Source organism: Phalacrocorax carbo, chromosome 2 (assembly GCF_963921805.1).
Source record: "Phalacrocorax carbo chromosome 2, bPhaCar2.1, whole genome shotgun sequence".
Classification (NCBI taxonomy): Eukaryota; Metazoa; Chordata; class Aves; order Suliformes; family Phalacrocoracidae; genus Phalacrocorax; species Phalacrocorax carbo.
The window spans coordinates 6341462-6363789 of NC_087514.1; the positions used below are offsets into that span (position 1 = coordinate 6341462).

Consider the following 22328-nt stretch of genomic DNA (forward strand, 5'->3'; position numbering starts at 1 on the left):
TTCAAGAGAGGACAAAGAAGTCAATTCTTTGTGAAGTACTAAAGTATCTCTGTCCCTGAGAACTCCAGCTTTAAGATAACCCGATAATGATGATTTCTGCCTGTAATTAGACTGCTTTTAGTGATAGATATTTAAAATTCAAAAGGCTGGTCTTCCTCATACCTAACAGAAAGGGGGTAGTGAGACTTCTTTAACGCTGTTTCCCCCTCCTAAGTGAACAGTGTAATTTAGTAGGAACATTTTTAAGTGCTTGTTTGCTTGTCTCCATGTCGAATCTTTCTCACTCCCCAGAATACTTTTCTTCATTTCAGGGTGATACTGGTCCCATAGGACCACAGGGCCCTCGAGGACTCAGAGGGCAGCCGGTGAGTTTTCTCTCCTGACAAGCCGTTTCTGGAGGTACATTTGTGTAGTGGAAATGTCCTGTAGTCCAGAGCACTGTTTTGGAAGAAGAGTCTTAAGCAAGATTCGGGTGATGTTTGATTAAAACACTTCGATTTGTCGTTCTCAAAGTAGGCAGAATGATATTGCTAGAAACAGCTGAAGACTTTTATAATAGTGAAATGGAGTGATGGTTGCTGACTCCATGGGAAGAGTAGTTTAATGGATTCTGCCAGGACTGCAGTGTCAGAAGGGCTCATATTCCAGTCCTGTCTGGCATCTCACTTGCTCCTCACATGGCCTCAGTTTTCAAGGTAGACACTAATTGCGGGTGCCCAGTTTGAGATATGTGGGGTCCAGTTGTGATATTATTCATTTATGTCATGCTCTCTGTGATTTTTTCTGGGGGAAAAAGAAACAACAAAAAGTAAACTTTAGGAAAAGGTTTGTCTAATTGAACACCTGTAGAGTTTTATTACAACTTCAGCAGTGAAATGGCAATTTAGTTGACATTTCAGAAAGTGTCATCTGGGGTGGCTCAGAAATTACTTTTATTAAGTTAATGGGTTTTTTAATTCTCTCTTAAAAATCAACCCTTTCCAAATTTGAATACAAGTCTCTGTTGCTGAACCTAGGCACATCTTTAATATGTTGCAATGAGTGATTTCTTTTTCCTTCTCGGAAGACCTGCTAGTGAAACAGATTGTACAACCTATTCCATAATCAGGGCAAAATGCTGATTCAGCCAGCAATGCCAGGAGCTGGAGCGGCAGGTCCCTCTGAGCTGGGAGGGTAGGGGTTTAAATTAGACTGCTGGAACATATGGAGGGCTCTGTGTCTACCTTGTAATTTATCTCATTATTCCTGTGCTGCTGGATCATTCACTAATGTGTCATGCCCCTGCACAGCACTAGCAATGAATAAAAAGATTTGAGGAGACAGAAATTATCATAACTCCAGGACATATTCTGTTTTGGAGGAGAGAAACTTGGGGTTTTCTGTGTTGGGGGGCGAAGTATCAGTTTCTCTTGTTCTTCCTTTGCTTTGTTTCTTCTCTAATAAAGAGTGTGGGGGATGATTTTAAATATTGCCAGTACAAAGGCTGGTCTTTACGGTCAACTCCAATTCAGGGAAAAACATCTCTTCATGGTGAGTTAGGAGGAAAGAGGAGCAGGGTATAGAAATTAATCTCATCAAACTTTAGTCAGTGTAGACAGTCAGCTCAGCTCCTTTGATAAGGAATGGTGAAAAACAGGTCCTTTTAAAGGGTGATTTGGCTCATTCTGAGTTGTCTGGTGTCAAGCAAGTATCAGATGCCTCAAGGCTTTTAGGACAAATTTTTCCCCAAAAAAGAGGAATCCTGAGATGACTAAAAAATAGATTCCTGGCTTCTGGACCCTGATTCAGATGACAGCCCTGAGGAGAGGACGGTAGGCAGTAATTTGCAGGACCTACATCAGCCACTGGAGAGAGGAAGTTTTCTAACACAGGAAGGTGTGGGGGGATCTGGACATACCTATCAGCTAGTGCCCAGCACTTTGACATTGATCAGTGAGTTGCCAAAAGGTGCTTCAAACATGGACTAAAGGGACTTGTCTGAACACTGGTGACTTGGAGCAGCCAGAGTAGGTGGGTCCATCCGTCCAGACGGATGCTGCGTATGATAGGGATAAGGGTGAAGAAAAGGAGGAGGAGTGGTGGTTTGGTCCTCTTCGGACTAGGGGATTTGGGTCCACATCTCAATTTTTTGTCCTGAGATGGGGTCAGCCATGCAATCGGGGATGCAGAAGTTGTGGGCTCAACTGGAAAGAGACCTTTACTCTGCAATATGCCAAGAGAGGAGGTTAGACGATGCTAAAGAAATCCCTGCTGGCGTAGCAGTAGGTGGATATTTTTGATTGTAGTATACGTTACTTCACTAACGCTTTTCCTTTTGACATAGGGCAAGAATGGAGCGCCTGGATCTGCAGGAGAACCTGGCCCGGCAGGTAACCCAGTAAGTACCACAAAGGGATACTCATGCAGCAAGCAGTTATGTCAAGGAGTGGTGATTGATGAAGTACAGATGGAGTGGATTATATGTAGCCGCTTACCATCCCTGAAGCTGCCATGTCTGAAGATCGGCGACCTGAAAATCACTGGCTGGCCATGGCATCAAAGGGGGTTTGGCTACATTCCTGGAACTGAGCTGCTAGCTGTGTCATCATTTTTCCCAGCAAAAGTGCTCACAGAAAAAGGAAACGATTGATTACCTGGTATGGAAAAAAAGATTATCATGCCTGACCTTCACTAGTAGATTTAATTTTGCTAAGCAGAGACTGTGCAGCCAGCAGAGAGTTGTCACAGGGAAGGAGAGGGCCTCAGGGAGTTGGCAGGCTGCCATTGAGGAAAAGCAGCAGCAGCAAAATCCTCCCCAGGCACTTGGGGAAAGAGCAGACAGTGGGCAGTAAACCAAGATCACGAAGCAGAATGAAACCCCCCTGGGGCCATCCTGTGTGGAAGAACAGCATGGTAATGAAGAGCTGTAAGGAGAGTGAGGAGTTTTAGGTTTTTTTGTTTTGTTTTGGTTGTGGTTTTGTTTTTCTTTCTCTGTTCTGCTGCTGAAAATTATTCAGGATTCAGCAAATCCATGCAAATGTACCTTTCTGTCCAGTAGCATCTATTGCAACACAGGGCTCTTCCCTCTCTTTGTCCGCCTAGACGTTACAGGTTGCTGGGCTGTTAGATTCAAATAGGCAGAAAGGCGTAACAGGAGAATCTGAAAAATTGCAGCAGGACTGCACTCTGTGGCCCTGGCAAGGCCATAAAGCAACCTCAGCCTTGCGCCCTGAGCACGTATTGCTTTGCTGTAGGGATGTCTCCTCCCGAGTGGTCTCAGTGAAGTAAGCATCACCTTTCTGCATGGGGAGGTGATAACTCACAGGTTACAGCTGGGGTAGGAGTGGTGCAGTCTCGCAGCCTTTCTGCAGCCAAGAATTAGGGCTGATGCTTTTTTCTCCTTGATGTAACTTCTTCTTACCTTCCTTTTCAACATTCATTTCTTCTTCTCATCATGCCCACTGCTGTTCCCAATTCCTGTTACCGCTTTTTGGCTTTCTGGGTCTTCACCTGGCCGCTGTGGCTTTGGGATGCCCTGTGAGTGCCAAATCATCATCACATTATCACATTACCTAGACAGTCAGCTAGCGACCCAGGGACTCACCAGGCAGCTGCCTGCACATTACAAAACTACAGTAGTCTCTTCTCCAGAGGATTCACAGTCCAAAAATAACATAAGAGATTGAAAAAGGATAAAGTCAGATGGTTGAGAAAGGGTAAACAATGAGACAGTGTTGGTCAGAAGAACAGTCACCTCATCAGTATCCTTCTCTGTCATTAAAATAAATCCGCTCACTTTCATAAAGGTTATTAAGGGAAGTATTTCCTTGTGCTATACACAAGTCAATTTATTTCTAGCCTTGCCTGGAAGTGCACTAATTTCCTTCACAATGTAGTGTGACAAGCTGAAATACTGTATTTGTATTTGGGAAAAAAGAAGTGAGGAAGGTTATCATGGTAATAAGGGTTTCTCTTCCACCTTCACCATTGCTGACTCGTAATCACAAGATAAAACCTGCCAGGAGCCTTCTTCTTTTGCATCTGCCATTTGACAGTGCCCATCCCACTTCACAGTGCTCATGCTTAAGCCTGCACACAGCAGTGGAACCCAGCCTCTGAAATCTCCAGGGCTGATTGCATCCCCGAAAGCCACGTGCTTCGTGCCTGTCAGGTTTGTTGGTGCTTCCTTTGCACAAGACGGGCTTAAAATGAAGACAAGTTTACTCTAAGAAGAAAAAGGGATATGTTCTGAATTAAAGGGTAGGGGACAAAGTTGGGAAAGAAAAGAAAATAAGAGTGTACGTGAAATGGCTCTGTATCACGAATTGCCATTTAAGCTGCCCCGATCTGTAAGAAAAAGGGATAGTTTGACAGAATATCATAAGAGATAAGTAAAAGGCAGACATTTTAAAAATGGAACCTGGAAATAAAGGCAAAAGAGCACCCCAGGAGCTGTCTGTTGTTTGTGTTCTCCGGTTTGAGCAGTATGACCATCTGCACTGTTTCCCTGTTGTGGCGCATCTCAGCGTTTCCGCTCCGCACCACCACCTTATAAGCCATGCAGTGCCAGAACCGCCACCAAACATACCTCCTGTCACTTCCACAACTGTCACTTCCTTTTGGTCTTCTCACAGGGACCCCACGTAGCTTATTAATAGTGCAAATGTGGTGCTGGCAATATGCTTTTCTCAGCTACTTTGTTCTTCCTTTACTTGCCAGTTTTGGGAGTCCTAGTGCTAAAGTGAAATTTCCCAGGTCCAATGTATCTGTAAATGCATGCTCTGGAAAAGAGGTGTTGCAGAAAGGGCTGCTAGTGTCTGTCTCATTTCTGTCCTAAGGGTCCTAAAGGAAATAAAGGAGAAAACGGCAGCCCAGGCCTCCCTGGCTTCATAGGACCCCGAGGACCGCCGGTAAGTATGTCTGGGGATGGATTAGACCTATTAATTTGTGTGCTTTTAAATGTTGGACTGATGAAGAAGAAATATAGGCAACTTTAATTGGGTAAAAAACATAGGCAGGAGATCTGACAGATCCAGAAACCAAACTCTCTACTTCTAAAGGATACTGCAAAACCAGCATTTTTGTTATGGACGAACACCCGTGATCTCATTTACTGAGCTGGTACCTGCCAGTCAGCCCTGATAATGTGTGCATTGATCAGGCTGGTCGTCTTCATAGGGGTATGAGGTATTTAAGTTACTCAGACTATAGCTCTGCATGGACTCCAGACAGGCTAAATAGGGAAATTATAAGTGCTAATAATAATAATATAGGTATTTTACCAGCGACAGAGGTACATTGCAAATAAAGCAATCATATATCTACCAAAATAATACCTATACACTTGAAAATATGACTGCCTCGAAATCCAATATTTTTAGCCCTTCCAAGGCAAGTAAAATATGTTACATCCCACTGGAAGGATGGAAAGGTGAATGCTGGGTAAATATTTTTGTTTCTAGCTCTGCTGTGACTTAAAATGAGATTTAAAAGGTTTCCATGTGAATCTAGCAGAGCTGAATCTTGCACAGGATGATTCTTTTTTTTTTCTTTCCCTTTTCTTTCTTTTTTTTTTTTTCTTGATGGGAAGGAGTTTTAATGGAAAAGCAGTTTCGTGATGAAAATAGGAGAAAGAAATATTTCTGTGGAAAATTAATTTAAAGCAGCAAATGTGTTGGCCATTTAAAACTGAAGTGGCCCTAAGGAATACTCAAGTGAGTCTGATGCTGCCAAATTTGGAGCTGATGTGATCACACATCTGTCATTAGTTACACTGCTCATGCATACAGAAAGTATGCTAGCACTGTCAGAGTTGTTATATGCGTTTCCAAGTTATGGGAAAAACATCACCTGAATGAACACGTTATAGATATCATCATGTATGTGGCTTGTAAATGGACTATAAAGGTGAACCTTTCCATCCACGATATGGGAAAGCAGGCAGAATTTTAGCTATAACTAGTTTAATGTTTGCTTTATTTTATCAGTGCGATTCAGGACTGCAGTGACTTTTTTTCACTGAAATGCTAAAATGCAAAGATTGTATTGCCTAATTATGACATTATAAATGTAGAGTATAGTAAAAAAAGAAACCTTAATAGGGTGCTTGTTTAAATTGAGGCTATTTGATATTGGGGGTTGGACTAGATGACCGTTAAAGGTCCCTTCCAGCCCAAATCATTCTAATATTCTATGATATAGTTCTGAATCACAGGCAAGCTTTCAGGCTCAACCTTGCTTTATCACTGGCTCTATATCCATTATCTCAGCTGGTGTAATACAAAATGGTACATCTTCTTACAAAATTTACTTCCTTTACATCTTTAGACTGTTATGGCTATAACATCAATATTGCTTAAGCTGCACCAGCTCAAATAAAGTGTACAAAGGTTTGTGAAACATTTGTAAGAAAAAGGAATAAAATATATTGAAAGCAGGAACACACTTTCAACGAAACATCTGTCCTGACCTCAGCTGGTTGGGTAGAAATGACTACCTTTTATTTACATTCACACAGTATGCTGTTTTACTAAAAAATGCTTTCTAAATAGTAGGATGGGTCTTTCCAGGAATGACCTGTAGCAGTAGGATAAGGATAAATCATCCAAACCCACTGCTGTGTAGCAGAAAACTTGGGCTCTAAACAGAAAGCAAGACTTGTGGTTATTAGGTAGGGTCTTTCTTCCAACTCCTTGAAGTCTGGTGCTAAATTCACTCTCTGTATCTCTCAGGGAGAACCAGGAGAGAAAGGTCCTCCCGGAAAAGAGGTAAGTTAAATTCCCAGTTGTTTCAATAGGGCTGGTGACTTGGGGAAAAAACATCATGGATGCTACCTGGGTTGCAATAAACTGATTTCTTTTCTTGAATTGTTGATATCTGAGAGCAAAGAGGGAGCTCTCAGGGATCTGTGGGACTGGCAGGGAAATAAGTTTTCCCCGGGTCATAAGAATCATTGCAAAGGCATGTGCTTTATTACTTACCGTTACTGTGGATAGTTCTTTCATGCTCACCCCTACTTTGTTGCAGGGTGCACCAGGGAAACCAGGTGAAATTGGCCCCAAAGGAGAGAGGGTAGGTTGGAGCATATTATTAGTTATTTCAGAATGTTGAAATAAAGAGAGATCTTTCAAGTTAGGGGCTGAGGAAGGGGTCATTTAAGACCGAAGCATGGCCTGTAGAGATCTGCCATGCTCCTCACCCTCCCAGCCCTCTCTTTAATCATTCTCCATCAGTAATTGTGGATCATTTGTAATGCACCAGATGTTGTATTCAGTAACTTTGCCAGCTCAGCTGTTTGTGTTTTGCTGTGCTTGGAAATCAGAAGTTTGCCTCTTATTTTGTGGTGGTAATGTTGTTTTTTTCACTTAGGGAGAACCTGGCATCAAAGGCGAAAAAGGACCTCAAGGAGAAAAGGGCCCTCCAGGTGATCCTGGGATACCTGGTCATAAAGGCCACCCAGGACTGATGGGTCCCCATGGGCCCCCAGGGGACACTGGTCAAATTGGACCTCCGGGTCCTCCGGGACAGCCAGGATTTCCAGGACCAAGGGTAAGATTGCCAGAGAAGGGCTTTGTTCAGTAGTTTTATTTCCACAGCGTGTGATCAGGAAAGTACCTAAGATAACAGTAAGGCTGATAGAAATCAGAGCAAGTGTCTGTTATAATAGGGAGGCAACAATTTTATCTCTTGATACATAAAAAGGAGAGCTATAGCATATCTCAGGGATGTGTTGTGGGAGTGTTGCATTGAACTTCAAGAGAGCTGAGCAAACCAGACCTATAGCCAGGGTGGCCAGTTCCTGACACCCTATATCCCTAAAATACTAAATCAGGTCACATGACCATGGCCATAGGTCTGGAGTTTGAAAAAGCTTCTTTCTATACGGGGGTTAACGCATAGCATTTCATACAGAGGTCTTATGCCTTCCTCTGCTGCTTGTTATGCGAGAGACAAAGTGCTGAGCTGTGGAAAGGTCACTGCTCGTTTCCTGGAAATCCTGGATTCAGCTCATCAGAATTCACAAAATTCTATTTTTGTTTAATATTATCTTTTTTTTTTTCCCCTAATGGGAAACAGTCTTGCTACTGAGAATGCCTGAGGGTAATGTATGTAGAAGAATGAGAAAAAGCTACTGACACTAGTGAAACTGCTATGTCCATCCTGAGGCTAAAATTGAGATGACCTCAGAGGGGAATAAACAGTGAAATTATCTCTGATGCAAAAGCTTGGTAAATTTTAGACAAAGCATTTCTATCTCTTTCTCAACAACACAGAGATTTGGTGAAATACAGTGATGATTATGGAGGCTTAATGCAACTAATAGGGTTCAAACTTGAAAAGGTAATTTGTAAGTGTTCGGTGATGTTCCATAATCGTGTTTACTTACTGGGATATTCACTGAGAGCCATCACAAATGGTTAGTACTTAATGACAAAATTGTTTCTTTTGTCACCAACAAAGATCTTTTTCTCATGCAAAATTTGTGTTGGGAAGAAGGCAGCAAATAGACCAACTGCATACTTGCCAGCAATGTTATTGGTTAAAATTGAAACGTCTCTTAGCTGTTTAATAAAATCTGCAGTTCTTAATGAAGAGTAACTTCTGATTCAGAAGAGCCTCTTAGGATTTTTATAAACATAGAGGGCACAGACTGCATTCTTGTATGTTAAAAGGATAGGTGTCAGGGAAAAGCAACAGTTTCATGCAAATAGTTCATATGCAAAAACATGCAGTCTTTAGGTTGACCAGAAGCATTTTCAAAACTGGTAGAAATTCAAAGAATTATTTTAGCCAAAAAATGAAAAGTCTTTCAAGTGAAACACCTCACTTTATGATTTACAAAGGAAAACTTTGCTCTTGCTGGTCTGAAATGGTTTATTTTTTAAATATAGCTACATTTTTTTTCTTTTGAGTTTGTGCAAAAAGAAGAGTCTGGTTACCCTAAAACCACTTTTTTTTAATTATTATTTTCTTGGAAAGCCCCAAACTAAAAAATTCTCCTTCCACCTACCAAAAATGCTTTCATCATTTGGTCAGTTGCATAATCCAGCGTTGTTGTTCACCTAGCGTTGAGTTTGGACAGCCATTAGAGCTGTTCAACAGCAACATCGCACAAAAGAGCTGAGAGAGGGAATGAAAGGTACTGTCCCTTGGAGGCGGGGTAGGGGACGAACGCCAGGCAGCCGCACCTCCTTTCTCCCTTCAGTAGCCTGAAATCAGGCAGAACCTTCTACTCATTTGGAAGAATGGGTATCATATGCATAAAGTAGCTTCTCTTCCCCCAGATGAGGGCTGCTGGCAGGCCACGCATCCAGTATGAGTGTTTATAGCAAGTCTAGATACCCACCTTAACTATGGGGGCATGCATACTTCTCTCTGCAAGGAAACATGCAGTGCTGACAAAGGAGGTAAGCTTTCCACCATGATCTAGTAGGGCAGAGGATGCCTCCTGATTTGATTTCTACTACTTCTCCTATGAACGTATAGGAGGGAGATTTTCTCTAGGAGGGAGATGGGGACAGTGTCCCAGCTACGCCCTCTGACCAGGCTCCCTGCGTACACCACTGAGCCCATGGCTTGCCAGCAGGTTGGGGACTGCGGATGTTTTGAGTCCCTTTACGTTTTTCTTGCAGGCAGTCCCTGAAGCCCTGTGTATGCCATGGGTGATGAAATGCAACCCATCAAACCTCTGTGGTGGGTTTAGTTTGCACATCCCCTGGCTGTGATTATCATGTCTTGTTATTGCTGTGATTATTACTCTCTAGGGGGAATCCCCATCTCTAGAGACTTTGAGAAGGCTCATCCAAGAGGAGTTATCCAAGCAACTAGATGGTAAGTAATCAGCTCTGGGAAGCCAGAAGATATATCTGAGAGTACGAAAGTTACTTTCTATAGCTGTGGTGGCACCTGCACCTCTCCTGCTTATGGAAGGCCACATTGCAACAAGCCTGCCTGGAAGGAGGAATGTGTAAAATGAAATGTGCTTAGCAAGCCTTACCATTCCCTAAGGTTGATGTTCCCAGCAACAGCACAGGGGCTTTCTCTCTCTTTCAACACAAGGCCATTGCCTGTGCTAAGCACCTCATCACTTTTTATTACCCAAAGAGCTTTGCTGCAGACTCGTTCCTGCAGATGCCTGGGCTGAGATGGTAGGACAAGAGAAGATACAAGGTCAAGCAGATTAATTTGGGGCCCTGGAAGAGAAAGTAATCAGAGTAGGATGTAACCTTTGTCTTGAGGTCCCAGTTGGAGAAGAAATGTTCCTGATTTCTGGCTGTGACATTTGATACTCCTCTGTTCTCATCTGTATGAGAAGAGGGGATGGAATGGGTGTGGGATACTGCTTCTCTTATAGCACAGGAATTGCAGACCACTCCTGGTCCTACCTACAGGGAAATGCAGGGCTGTAGTGCTTCTTCTCACACAGCTCTTGGAGCAGCTGACATATAGCTGCATGCATTTTCCTCCATGCTAAAGATCATGGTTCAATAGAGTGATTTATTTGAAGGATTTTATTTACACACTCTGAGACTTCAAATTCCATGCCAATCTAAAAGCATTCAATATTTTGGATCAATGAAGAGAAGATAGAAACCCCTTCTCTCCCTGTTCCGTAGGATGTTTTTGTGATGTTGAGTATGTCTTAAGAGCTGTGTAGGCTGTTCAGGGTCTTAATATGGAACTGACAAGCAATGTGCCTGCTTGGAAATCGGAGAATATGCTGATGCAGGGAGCTGCCTTATTTACAGTTTCTGACTTCACAGCCAGAGATGGGTACATTAGTTTTAACTCCACATGTATAAAAGCCCAGAGCAAGGAAACTAAGCTTTGTCCCTACAAAGCAGCCATGTAGCATCTTGCTCCACGTAGCAGAAACCGTGGAAATAAGCTCTTGCAATAGCAATGATTCCAATTTGACACAAATCCACCAGCTGCACAGCTAAAGAAAAAGACATTTCAGATCCTTGGTAGACAAGGAGCAGAGGATGAGAGAAGTGTTTAGGATTAAGTATGAGATTTAGGAGAAGTTTAAAGCCACGGAGAAATGAGGTTTAAATAATTTAGAGAAGGTCAGGGAGGCACCATCATGACTTATGGGGAAGTATTGTGTGTAGACAAGAAATGGGTGGTCCTGAAAAATTGATTTATGACAATACTTGGACTTTGCTGGGCCACTGTTTCTGGCTCTCTGTCTCTTGGAGCACTGACCTTCTAGTCTAACAAACCCATTTCCTTCTCTTCACAGCAAAGTTAGCCTATATCCTGGCTCAGATACAGCCCACACATATAAAAGCATCCCATGGCAGGCCAGGACCTCCTGGTCCCCCTGGGAAGGAAGGACTCCCAGGAAGAACTGGCCCCCCAGGAGAGCCTGGCCGGCCTGGACAGACTGGGTCTGAAGGGCCACCTGGACCAATCGGCCCCAAAGGTGAGTGGAACTTGGTGTGTTTGGGCAGCCTGATAATGGCATGTGTCCATCACACTTTGGTGTCCACCTCTCCTGTTAGCAGCATCTAAGCGGTCCTCAAAATGCATGTGTTAGAAGCAGCCTCAGTCTGGGGAACCAGAGGTGGTGAATATGACCAGTAATTGCTGATGTGTTCTACCTCTGGCCAGAATCGGAGTGGGATGAGTCTTCATTCCTACTTAACGTCTCATCTCAGAGGATTGGCTACAATTAGGAACTATTCTGAGCAAATATATTGGCTTCGGTGTGGATGGAAGACCTGTGGTAGTATTCTTTAGTTCCATAGATCATGCTTATCAGTTCATTATTTTTCTTCCCCTCTCTACAGGAGAAAGAGGAGCAAAGGGTGAGAAAGGAGAGACTGGCATTGGCCAACGAGGGGAAATAGGTCCTCCAGGAATTCCAGGTGTGTTTATCCAGAACACCACACAAAACGCATCACTCAGAACCACTACAAGGACACAGGTCTCTGCTATATTACATAGCCAATCAGGATAACTTAAATATGGTGCACACAGTTTCTGTAGAAAGTGGCTCAAAGGGAAAAAATACATCACTAGCATCATATCTGGCCACTTTTGTTTCCCCAACCTGACTGACAGGTATAATGATCCACCTCAATAACAGCTAAGTTAACTGACCTTTGGAACTAATCCAAAGTGAAGCTTTAACTACTAGATAAACTATGAAGTGTCTTATCTGCCCTTGCCAGAATCTTGTTGTGACCAAGCTGTACCAAGAGATCCAGGCAGCCTCAGATGTCATGAGAGGTCATATCCAACACCTATGCCTCAGGCATACAGTTCATGCTTTACCTTTGCTGACAAAGAAACATCAAATATATTTTGTTTCTAATCTGAAATTAGGAGCCATTTATCAGTTTTGCCTTTACCCTGCTTTGTTGGGGGAGGAAACTATGGGAAGCCTTCGTAACTCCATGGTCTGCATTTGGCATGCTGGCCCTGCATTGCCTTAAAGTAACAATGGACCTGCTATGCTTCATGGAAATGAGTTATCTCACAAAGCTGGCTCTTGCCTCAAGCTTTCCCATCCTCACCTCCTCATGAGGGCTATATGTCATTAGTCGGCTCATGCAGCTGCACAACTTCAATGTGGTGATAGAGGAAGAGCAGCCACAGCAGATCTGTGCCACCCAAGCATGCCATAGATGGTGGAAAATTTTCTTTCAGAGGAGACACACTTGTTACATCCTTGTAGATACACGCTAGCCAGACCCAAATCTGCAGAAATAGATGTCTTCTTCCCTGTTTGGCAGCAAAGCCATCTCCTGCGATGTTACGCTGCTGAGTGCTGTACCCTGGGAGTGTCACTCACTAGGGGCACCTTTTTTTTTTTTTTTTTTTTTAGGCCTCCCAGGGGAGCCTGGCTATGCCAAAGATGGGATGCCAGGACCGCCCGGCCCTCAAGGCGAAGCTGGTGTGCCTGGTCTCATAGGTCCACAGGGACCTCCGGGAGTCAATGGACAGTGTGACCCCACTCAGTGCGCTTACTATGCAAGCCTGGCTGCCAGACCCGCCAACGTCAAAGGGCCATAGCGTGCAGGGAGTATCCCCAGACTTGTTTTTAAAACTTGAATTCATCGCGCCTGCCAAGAGCTCTCAGATACCTTCAACTGTGTTTCTTCTGTGGGAGGCCTTCTAAAGACAACAAATGCTGCCGGTCGGTCAGATTATTTTTATGAATTATCATTATTATTATTGTTATCTTTGATGTGATATGTGAATTTGGTTTTGTTTTCTCTAACATCAGGTCATATTACAACATTAAAAATAAGTGGTTTTTCCTCTTTTGAAAAGCATACAGTAGCAATGCATCATGTAGCTTTTTATACAAAACCATTCCAATGCCAAAATTTTTGTCTGTTATCTGGTTAATTCTTTCCAAAGCTTTACCCCTCACCCTTGAAACTGAAATAAAATCCTGCACTGTGCAGTCCAGGGCATTAACTGTGAGACACAGGCTGATCACAGGATTGTTGGTGCTATCTGCCATCCACATGGAGGGGAAGAAGGCAAAGCCATGCCAAAGCTGGGGAAGAGGTCTCCAGTACATTCAGCTCACAGTGGACAGACAGCTGTGAACAGCCAATGTGTGTTTTCCCATGAATTCCCTATTAAATTGAATGTTCTTCAGCCCATAAGTGAATCTATATCCTATAGGAGCTACTTTTTATGGGACCATGTGGAATCTCACAGTAAGGCCTGAAGAGACCGGAGAGGTGATCTAAACTTCTTCATTGCTCCATGTGCAAGAACTTCAGTACCTGAAGGGTTTGGTCCTACCAGATGGAGCTTAGCTTCCTTCTGTCAGGGACATGCCTCTGCAAAAAACAGTGACATTGTCCTCCATCAGCTCAGGGATGCCAAATTCCCTTTTCGCTGTCAACACACACAGAGCTGCCTACTACTGCTTCACCCAAAAATCAGCCACAGCAGCACAGAGAATCACCTGGCATTAAAAATCTCAGGAACCCAAGTCTGACCCAACTTCACTGTTTTGGATGATCCACTGTGATTATAACTTGGCAGGGTCGTGTTTTAGAGGGTAGGTCAGAAGTTGCAGGCTGGTCTAGGAGAAGGTTGAACTCTGATGAAAGGGTCAGAACAAAATGTTCTTCAGAAACCCAGAGGAAATTTTGTTTGAGGGAGAAAGCAAAAAAGTCAGACACTCTCCCTTTTCCCCTATCAGCTAATTGCCAAAATCAACTTGAGAATGCAAAGTGAAAATAAAGAGGGAATGGAGTCTGAAAAAACATTCACAATAGGCCATTTGTGAGTTTAACCCTCTGACCAAGACAATCCCACCCACAAAGGTGCGGATCTGAGAGGTGATCAGCCTCAGACATATGTGCCAGCCAGCAAAGCAGCTGCGTTTTCAAAACTCCTCTGCACAAAGCGGTTTGTATTAAGAGATCGGAGTAATGAACCTGACATGGGCACTAAGTGCTGAATGTGTTTGGAAATCTCATCGGGTCTTTTGGAAAAGAGGCACCCTGCCCTGGCACGTTCACCATAGCGCATGGTGCTTCCAAGCTGGCCAAGCTGAGCATAAGCCACAGCCGTCTATAACCACCCCAGAATCATACCCCACTGCTAGTGCTCAGAGATAGTGATTTCCCAGCCTTGGAGTCTTTTTCTCATCCTGTAGCAGATACAATTTGCCTCTGCTTTACTGGAAATGAAATTAAATATCATGTTCACATGTCAGGGTTAAACAAAATCTTTACTGTGTAGCTCTCAGTGGTGCTATTTTTGCTGTTTCCTATGCAAATAAACTCTTTGATTTGATTTTACTGTGTTTCTTGCTATGGAAAGACTAATTAAAGTGAAAATATCATGACGTGAAAAAACTTACTGCTTTTAAGTAACTCTTAATGGTATATCTATTGCCATTATGGTACTGCATCTTAGGTCAGCTTGCTATATTTCAGTATTAAGCAAGCATGTTGATCACACTGTATTTAAAAGCACCATTTTTCCTAGTCCAAGCTGAGTGTGATTTCAGTCCTCTAGTGGTGAGGCAGAACAGGTTTTCTACACAAGACACCTCCTAACCGGTTATGAGACATTGTTTTGAATAAATGTGGTGGCAATGAGCAGGTTCTGTGGAGGTCAAACGTTAACTAGGCCATGTAAATATGACATTTAATTCCTGTCATGACGGTGACTCCTCAGCCTGTGTAGATGGTCTCTCACTATGTGTGTCTGCATGTGCCCTGCATGGCACAGCCTTTAATACACTCCAGTGCATCGTGCAAAGGGTACATACAAAATGATGTTCTGTTAAAGTTCAGGCTATTTCATCCCTGTGAGATCATAGAACCATAGAATAATCTGGATTGGAAGGGACCTTTGAAGATCATCTAGTCCAACCCCATATGGGTAAGATGGTGCAGCGGTATCTAGTTGAAGGAGATCTAGGGGTTTTTTGGATAACCCTTTTCATTTCAATGTCTCTTGAAGCTGTTGCCAAGAGCCTGTGCTAGGAACATGAGGGACACACCTGTATCTTTAATAACAAAAGATCTCCATGGGTTAGGCACAGACTATGGCTCTGTAGCTTTCCCACCCAGAAAAAGGGACGCAGCCTAATTCCCTTTGCTCCAGCATATTCCCTAGCAGATGGTTGTTCAGTCTGTTCCTGGAGACACCCCAGACTGTCTCTGTGCCCTGAATTCAGTGGGTGCCACTTTCCTGCTTTTTCTTAAATCTTGTTTTCTCTCCAGCCAGTTAAATGGCATTTACCAAGCATAAGCTGTCAGCAGCGAAAGGAGTATGAGGCATATGGTGCAGCCCCAGCTCAACGCCTGTGTCCATGGCCACCCAGTTTCTATGGGTATAGTCATCAAAGGAAGGCTGCCACCTCTTACAGAAGCAAGCCCTATATGAATGTGCCTAAAAAGTCACCTGCAATGAAAGGTAAGAAAGGATGGTGTATTTGCAGGATTTCTGCCCTGCAAGCTCAAGCACCAAAAGCTGCAACAGTTTTTGCCTCAGTCTGTTCATGGGTATTTGCAGTCTTTGGAAAGGTGGCTGGAGATTACTTTCCAAATTAGCTCTGCCATCTGGGCAGACAGTAAACCTACAAGTACAGCCCTGGGCATGGTCAGAAGCTGCCCTCCAGAAAATGCAGATGTCACTGAGCCTGAGCTGGTGACTCTCTGTGCTGGAAGGTGACAGGCAGACTTGTATTCTCTGTCCAGCATCTCTCAAGGTGACCATGCAGGCAGGAGGTGGCAGATAGGGCAGAGACAGTGCTGACGGCCTCTCCTCTAACAGCTCTTGAACAAGGGCTTTTGCATCTCAGTGTTCCTGTCTCTGCAACAAAGCTGTTGGTAAATCACAGGAAAGCCTTTTCACTGAGCCTGAGATTTAAAACCAAGAATATGCTACGTTTTTGTTGGATTTTGTTTTGGCTGGTCCTATGGTAAAAGAAGATACACCATTAAAATTGCATTAGAGAGCCAGGCAATGTATTATTTACATATTAAAAAGGTGCCAATGGCACATGGGGTTTATGGAATCACTGTGGGTTGGGTTTTGGTTTGTTTTGCTTTTAAATCAAGTGTGTAAATTATTGCAATTATAGCAAACAGAGCACTATTCCAGTAAAATTTTTGCCTGCCAAATAAATAAATTAAAAACCAAAACAAAACCAGGCCATTTGGGGAAAATATTTTTCTGTGTTAAATTATTTAATAATTTACACTTGTTTTCTAAACAGTTTTGAATTAGCTGCTTTTTGGAAGCTGTAGGAGGGAATGGACTATTCCCCTTCTTTGCCACTTGTGAGTGGCTTTTCTCAGTACAGCTTTGTGACAGTGTTTTCCTGAGCTGTCCTTTTCCCACCTCTTGTTGTTAATATGGGATAATTAAACTGTGTAAGGCTGAACTCTGTTCTATGTGTTTATTTGGGGATATGTAATCAAAGCAAGGCTACTCTGTTCAGGACTAAACCAAATGTTTGTGGTTTTTTCCAGAGAAACAATAAATGCTGTAGCAGCTAAGCCCAAGCTCTGCGCTCTGATGACAAAACGGGCTGGGAGACGAGCACAGCTTTTCCATTCTGGGCAATTTTTCTTAAAAAATTTAAAATTATGAAAACAAAAAGAAAAGAAAGTAGAGTTTACGGATAGCTCAGTCTTTTAATGTCGAAACTGGCCAAGCTCCACCCTGCTGTAGACTGCATTTTGGCAGCTTCTGGAGCAGTACGTGATGCCTAGGTGTAGCTGAGTATCACCATGCAACAATGTCTTGGACGCCAGAGACACCGACTGGGGACTGGTCAATACGACACAAGACCTAGGGAAGTCTTTCCAGATCTGCAGTGGGTGACCCCAGGGGAGATTATGTATCATGTCAAATGATGTAAGATGCTTATGTCTAGGTAGGTCTTGAATCCCATGCTCAGTCTCTCACAGTGGGATTCAGTCAGGCGGCACCACCTGCACTTTGTTGGCTCCAGTGTGAGTCGTGGAGTCTGGAGAGCGATGCAGCTCATCCTAAAGCAGTCGGCTGAAGCAGTCTGGGCTGTGTTGCCTACATTAACTAGGTCTTTGTGGAAAAAATATCTGGTAGCTGTCTTTATCTTCCACCATTACTGACCCATGTTCACACTGAGTTGGTGTGGCAATATGTGTGTTACAGATGATGAGACGTTGGGTGCTATGTGACTAGCAGCCAGGCGACTCAGAGGAAGAAGGACAAGGTTATGGCACAAATCTGTACTGTCCTTGTGCCAGGGAATAACAGGAAAATTTTCTTAAAATGACTGCACTAACTCAACAGTAAAAACATGGAGTGGAAAAAATCCACTATCACCTCTTTTAGCCTCTGTGAGCTGGAGTCCAGTGCTGCTGAGGGTTAAGGTTGCCGCTCCATGGCATGGGAAGGGAGAGCAGCAGGAGGACAGAGCCAGCCTGGGGGTGAAGGCAGGCGCTGGCAGGCGTGAGCATCCATCCGAGACCACGAGGAGTCCTCCCTGCTGCTGCCTCTGCAGAGCCAGCACTGCTGGGGGAATAGTCTCTTCATCAGCCACCCAATTGTCTCCTACATCCCAACTTCAGCACCTGTCTGAGGTCCTTAGGGTAATAAGGGTCCATCAGAGCCTGGACTTTCCTTTCAACACCTTTGTAAATGGTGAAGTTGGATTAAGAAAAGAAAGCCTGCTTAGCTTCATCAATCTGGATTAAACCTGGACGTCACAAACATAGATTTTTGTCTTCTGACTTGTGAAATGGGAACAACTGATTAGAAAAGCATGAAGACATGATGAACAGAATATTTTCACTTTAAGGGCTAACTCCTGAATACCTTGCGTAGCTTGACTCAAGAATGTCGATGCTGGCAATATTCTCATCAGAGTTTGTCTGAACTGAGAATGAGAATATCCTGCTGGGTCTCCAGGGGGATCATGTGTTTAAAATATGAGTTCTGTCTTGTTATTTCACATGTTGGATCATAAACCTTATGTAGAAAGCACGAGGAAACAATTTGCCAGAGGGACATTAATCATACCCTGACATTCCCGATGAGCCAGTGATTGGCATCAGGAAGAAGGATGTCCTACAAGATGGAGCAAAAAAGAACTTTCCATGCTGGTAAAGGAAAATGCAGGGTCAAACACAAATTGTGAAAAAGCGCAACAGGAGACCAGTGTTCAACCTCACAAAAACCTCCCTCTGACCACAGCTTTGGCTCTGAATGACGTGCTGGCTGAAAGACTCAGGTTTGATTTGACAAGATAAGCATGTTTAGGCAGAAGGCAGCACACACGGTAATTTGTTTTATTTCACAAGACAGATGTATTTGACAATGTGTTCTTAGAAACACATTTTTCCCCTTAATAAAGTGGGAGATGGCTTTCGTCCAAGTCTGAAAGGACTTTCATTGCAATAACTTCTTCAGCACTTTCTTGATGGGAGTTGAGTTTAACTTTGAGTCTTATTTTTATGGTTAATTGTGAGGTCTGTCATTCCTGGTAAGCAGCTTTCCCTTGCAAGTAAAAATCTCACTTTTTCTTGGCTGCTGTATTAATCTCCGATGTATGTATCTTTCCAAGTTATGGTACCCATTCTTACTTATGAACAACTATTAGACTTTCTCAAGTTCTGATGAATCTTTTTCATGTAAAATGTCCACCCTTTCCTGATGAAGCTAGCACAGCCTTCAGACACTACTGACATTGATGGTGACCCTAACGAACAGCAGTAACCACTTTCAGTGTCCCCAGGATCTGCTCGTGCCATTGTGCAATAAATCAACTGTGATAGCCCCAGACCAACACCTTGGGCAATCCCTACTGGGAAGCCCAGCAGGCCTGCCTCCAGGCACCAACATCCCAGGAGCCTGTAGTGCCAAAGCAGCCTCACAACACTGCTCAGTATTAGGCAAGTGATATAGTTTTCTCTTACAGAAGCTGAAAATTAATCTGGAGGATATTCAGGGCTTGATTTCAATAGGGTTACGGTGTTTGCGCTCTGAATCCAAGTTAAGAGTAACAGCCAGTAAGCAACAGCCCTAAAAATCTGTATTTCAGGGTGAAATCCAGCTAAAAACCAGCAGAGCCTAAAGTGTAAGTCCAGAGGGTTGAACAATGATCCCGAAATCCTCTTGTCAGCATCTTCTGGATAGAGGGCTCCCAGCACTCACCACTGATCTGTGCAGCCACACACCCCCCGGTGCCGGGACAGAGGCTCCCTGGAAATTCAGGGAGGGCTGAGGAGATCAGAACTGAGCAGGGTGGGAAAGCAAAGCTGGCGTAACCCACCTTCACGAGACCTGACCTGGGAGACGTGCTTACACGATCTCTCTAACACCCTGTCTTCTGCCTTTAGTAGCCTGTGGGAGACTGTGGAGACCCTCCCTCCTTGAAAAACATTTGAAATGGTTGTGCTAGGCATTTTTTAGCTGAAAGTCGCAAGGATTAGAGAATGAAGTAAAAGTTCTCTCAGCCTGAGACTTCAAACCCACGATTTTCCCCTTCTAGGAAAATGCCCTGCTCTCTACGTTGCATGATGTGCCGAGTGGCTTGGGATAAACCTGGCATTTTACGTCTCCTACAAAAGCTATGACAGCAAGGAATAAAAATCTGCTTTTAAATATGCCAGAGATAATGCAGCACAGGACAGTATCTCTGTGGTGCAGGGGTTCATACACTCAGCAGGGGGGAGAAGGACTTCCAGATTTCAAAATTTATTATTTATTGTGCTTGCTGAATGTTAAAGGCACAAACTGACCTGAGGACAGGAGCTGTTTATGGTTCCCAGCTCCCAAGCCACCAGCTATGAGTCTGTCTTCTTGTCCAGTTTACCATGTGCTTTATCTACCCAGCCTTGCTGCTTCCATTGCAACCCCTTGGGACTGACCAATGTGAATTCCTCAGACAACAGCACCCTAGGTGCTCCCAGAAGGAGAGAGCTACACACAAACTAGGATTTCAACCAACCTGCTGAACAGCACAGGCACAGCAGTTCTGTTTCACTTTCTAAGCACGGGCAGATATTTGCCAGCAGCTCACTAACTGCAACTGTGAGAGGCAACGTCATAGCCTGGGGGCTGGGTTTTGTGTACACTGCAGAGCTGGAAGGGAAACACCTGATCAAGTGGGAACACCAACTGTTTACTCAGTGGGATGTATCTGAGCAACCCAAATGCTCTGCATGTTTGTTGGTAACGTGCCTGGCAGAGAGGAAAGCTGACGAGGGCATCAATCCACCGAGAACCTCAAAGGTTGTCTGTGGAGTGTGCAACAAAACATCAGCAACTGTCTCAGTTCAACCTGCCACGGTTCTGGTGGGTCAATGGACACATCCACCTCCTTCGCATGTGCCTCCTCAGGCCCTGATCTGCTCTGGAGGTACCTTACAGAGCACGATCCGAAGTATGAAGGGAAGAAGAAACTCAAGATCTCAGGCAGAGAGCTGGCATCGGTTCCTGCGCAGGTCTTTGGCTTGGACCGGCTGCAGGTCCTGGAGATGAGCCCAGAACGAGAAAGCTGCCTGAGGTACGGGATGGAGCTGCTTCCCCGAGAGATCAGCCGCCTCAGGAATTTAACCTGCCTCTACGTGGACTCCAACAACTTGAAGAAAATCCCTGCCGAGATTGGCACTTTGAGTCACTTGGAGAGGCTTACTCTGAGCAACAACAACCTGAGATCTCTGCCTCCAGAAATAGGGGCACTTCAAAGGCTGCACAGCCTCCACCTGGCCAACAACAGCCTCACCGAACTGCCTGCACCCCTCTGCCAGCTGAGGAGCCTCACCTTTCTAGATGTGAGTGACAACAAAATAGGCACAATCCCCTCCACTGTTCGGAATCTGGAGAAACTGGAAACGTTGCTATTGCTCTTCAACTCATTGAAGAGTCTACCTGAAGATGTCTGTCTTTTAAGGAATCTGCGCACGCTTTGGTTGGGAAACAACCATCTACGGTCCCTTCCAGCAAGGTTTGGGGAGCTGGTGAACCTGGACTGGGGATACAATTACTGTTCATGCAACTTTGAGGGGAATCCCCTGGAAAGTCCTCCCCCTGAAGTCTGTAGCAGAGGCCCTGAAGAAATCAGAGACTATTTCTTGTCATTCTGTAGGACTCAGAGGAACTAGATTACCGGTGTCAGTCTTCACAAAGTGACTGAGAGGGTTTACTCTGTACAAATCAACTGCACAAGCAAAATGTGTTCCAGATGGAAAAGTCTGGTAAAAATCACTCGGTAGAGCTCAAAAGCCTCCTCTCTGCTGTAAGGTGATTTCTTTGGCAGTCTGTGGTTTTGGTTTTGGTTTGTTTTTTTTGACACTAGTATTGAACGGCGGTGTATACCTTTCAAACATTCATTCAAGGACAACTGTAATCTTTTTGTTATTTATAGTTGCGTAGATCTATCTCAGGAAATGTTGTGGCCAAACATTCAGTCTGAGAAAATGAACAATAGCTAGTCTCAGAGGATAAAATCAGGTAAACAACTGGGGTACATAAAGAGCAATAATCCACACTGTTTCTTTGCACACTGGGTTGGTCCTTGAGTCTGGACTTGAAGTAAGTGCAGGCTGAGATTTCTGAAAGCTTTTAAGGCCATACAGCCTTGTGGATTTGGCTTTGCTTCAGGTAACCACAATCTCACACAAATTGAATCAGCTCAGGCTTCTGTCTAGCTCTGGCTAAACACTAACCTGTGTGCGCATCCCACAAGGTACCGTGCAAGCAACGTCTCCATTGCTTTGGCAGGACATAGCATATTTCTTACCCTGCTTCTCCTGAAGACCGGTTTCAGTGCAGGGCTATCACACTCGCTGGAGGCAGCATGGACCTGGTGTCGATGTGCCAGTCCCTCCAGAGCAGACCTCAGTGAGGTGGCTCCGTGGAGC

At 44.1% G+C, this 22328-nt stretch overlaps 2 protein-coding genes across 4 annotated transcripts in view; both read left to right on the forward strand.

Moving 5' to 3' along the window:
* Window positions 1–14754, forward strand: part of COL22A1 (collagen type XXII alpha 1 chain) — a 263312-nt gene extending 248558 nt beyond the window's left edge. For all 3 annotated transcript variants that reach the window (XM_064442038.1, XM_064442040.1, XM_064442039.1), the window contains 10 exons: window positions 312–365; window positions 2324–2377; window positions 4818–4889; window positions 6711–6746; window positions 7006–7050; window positions 7348–7527; window positions 9744–9810; window positions 11225–11407; window positions 11775–11852; window positions 12815–14754. In XM_064442038.1, the coding sequence (XP_064298108.1) occupies window positions 312–365; window positions 2324–2377; window positions 4818–4889; window positions 6711–6746; window positions 7006–7050; window positions 7348–7527; window positions 9744–9810; window positions 11225–11407; window positions 11775–11852; window positions 12815–13002 (957 nt within the window). In that variant the 3' untranslated portion in view covers window positions 13003–14754. The remainder of the gene's footprint in view (window positions 1–311; window positions 366–2323; window positions 2378–4817; window positions 4890–6710; window positions 6747–7005; window positions 7051–7347; window positions 7528–9743; window positions 9811–11224; window positions 11408–11774; window positions 11853–12814) is intronic.
* A 6014-nt stretch (window positions 14755–20768) lies between these two features.
* LOC104043005 (leucine-rich repeat protein lrrA-like) lies at window positions 20769–21569 on the forward strand. The gene has a single exon (XM_009502545.1). It carries the CDS (start codon window positions 20769–20771, stop codon window positions 21567–21569), a length of 801 nt encoding a protein of 266 aa, XP_009500840.1.
* Window positions 21570–22328: the final 759 nt, after the last annotated feature.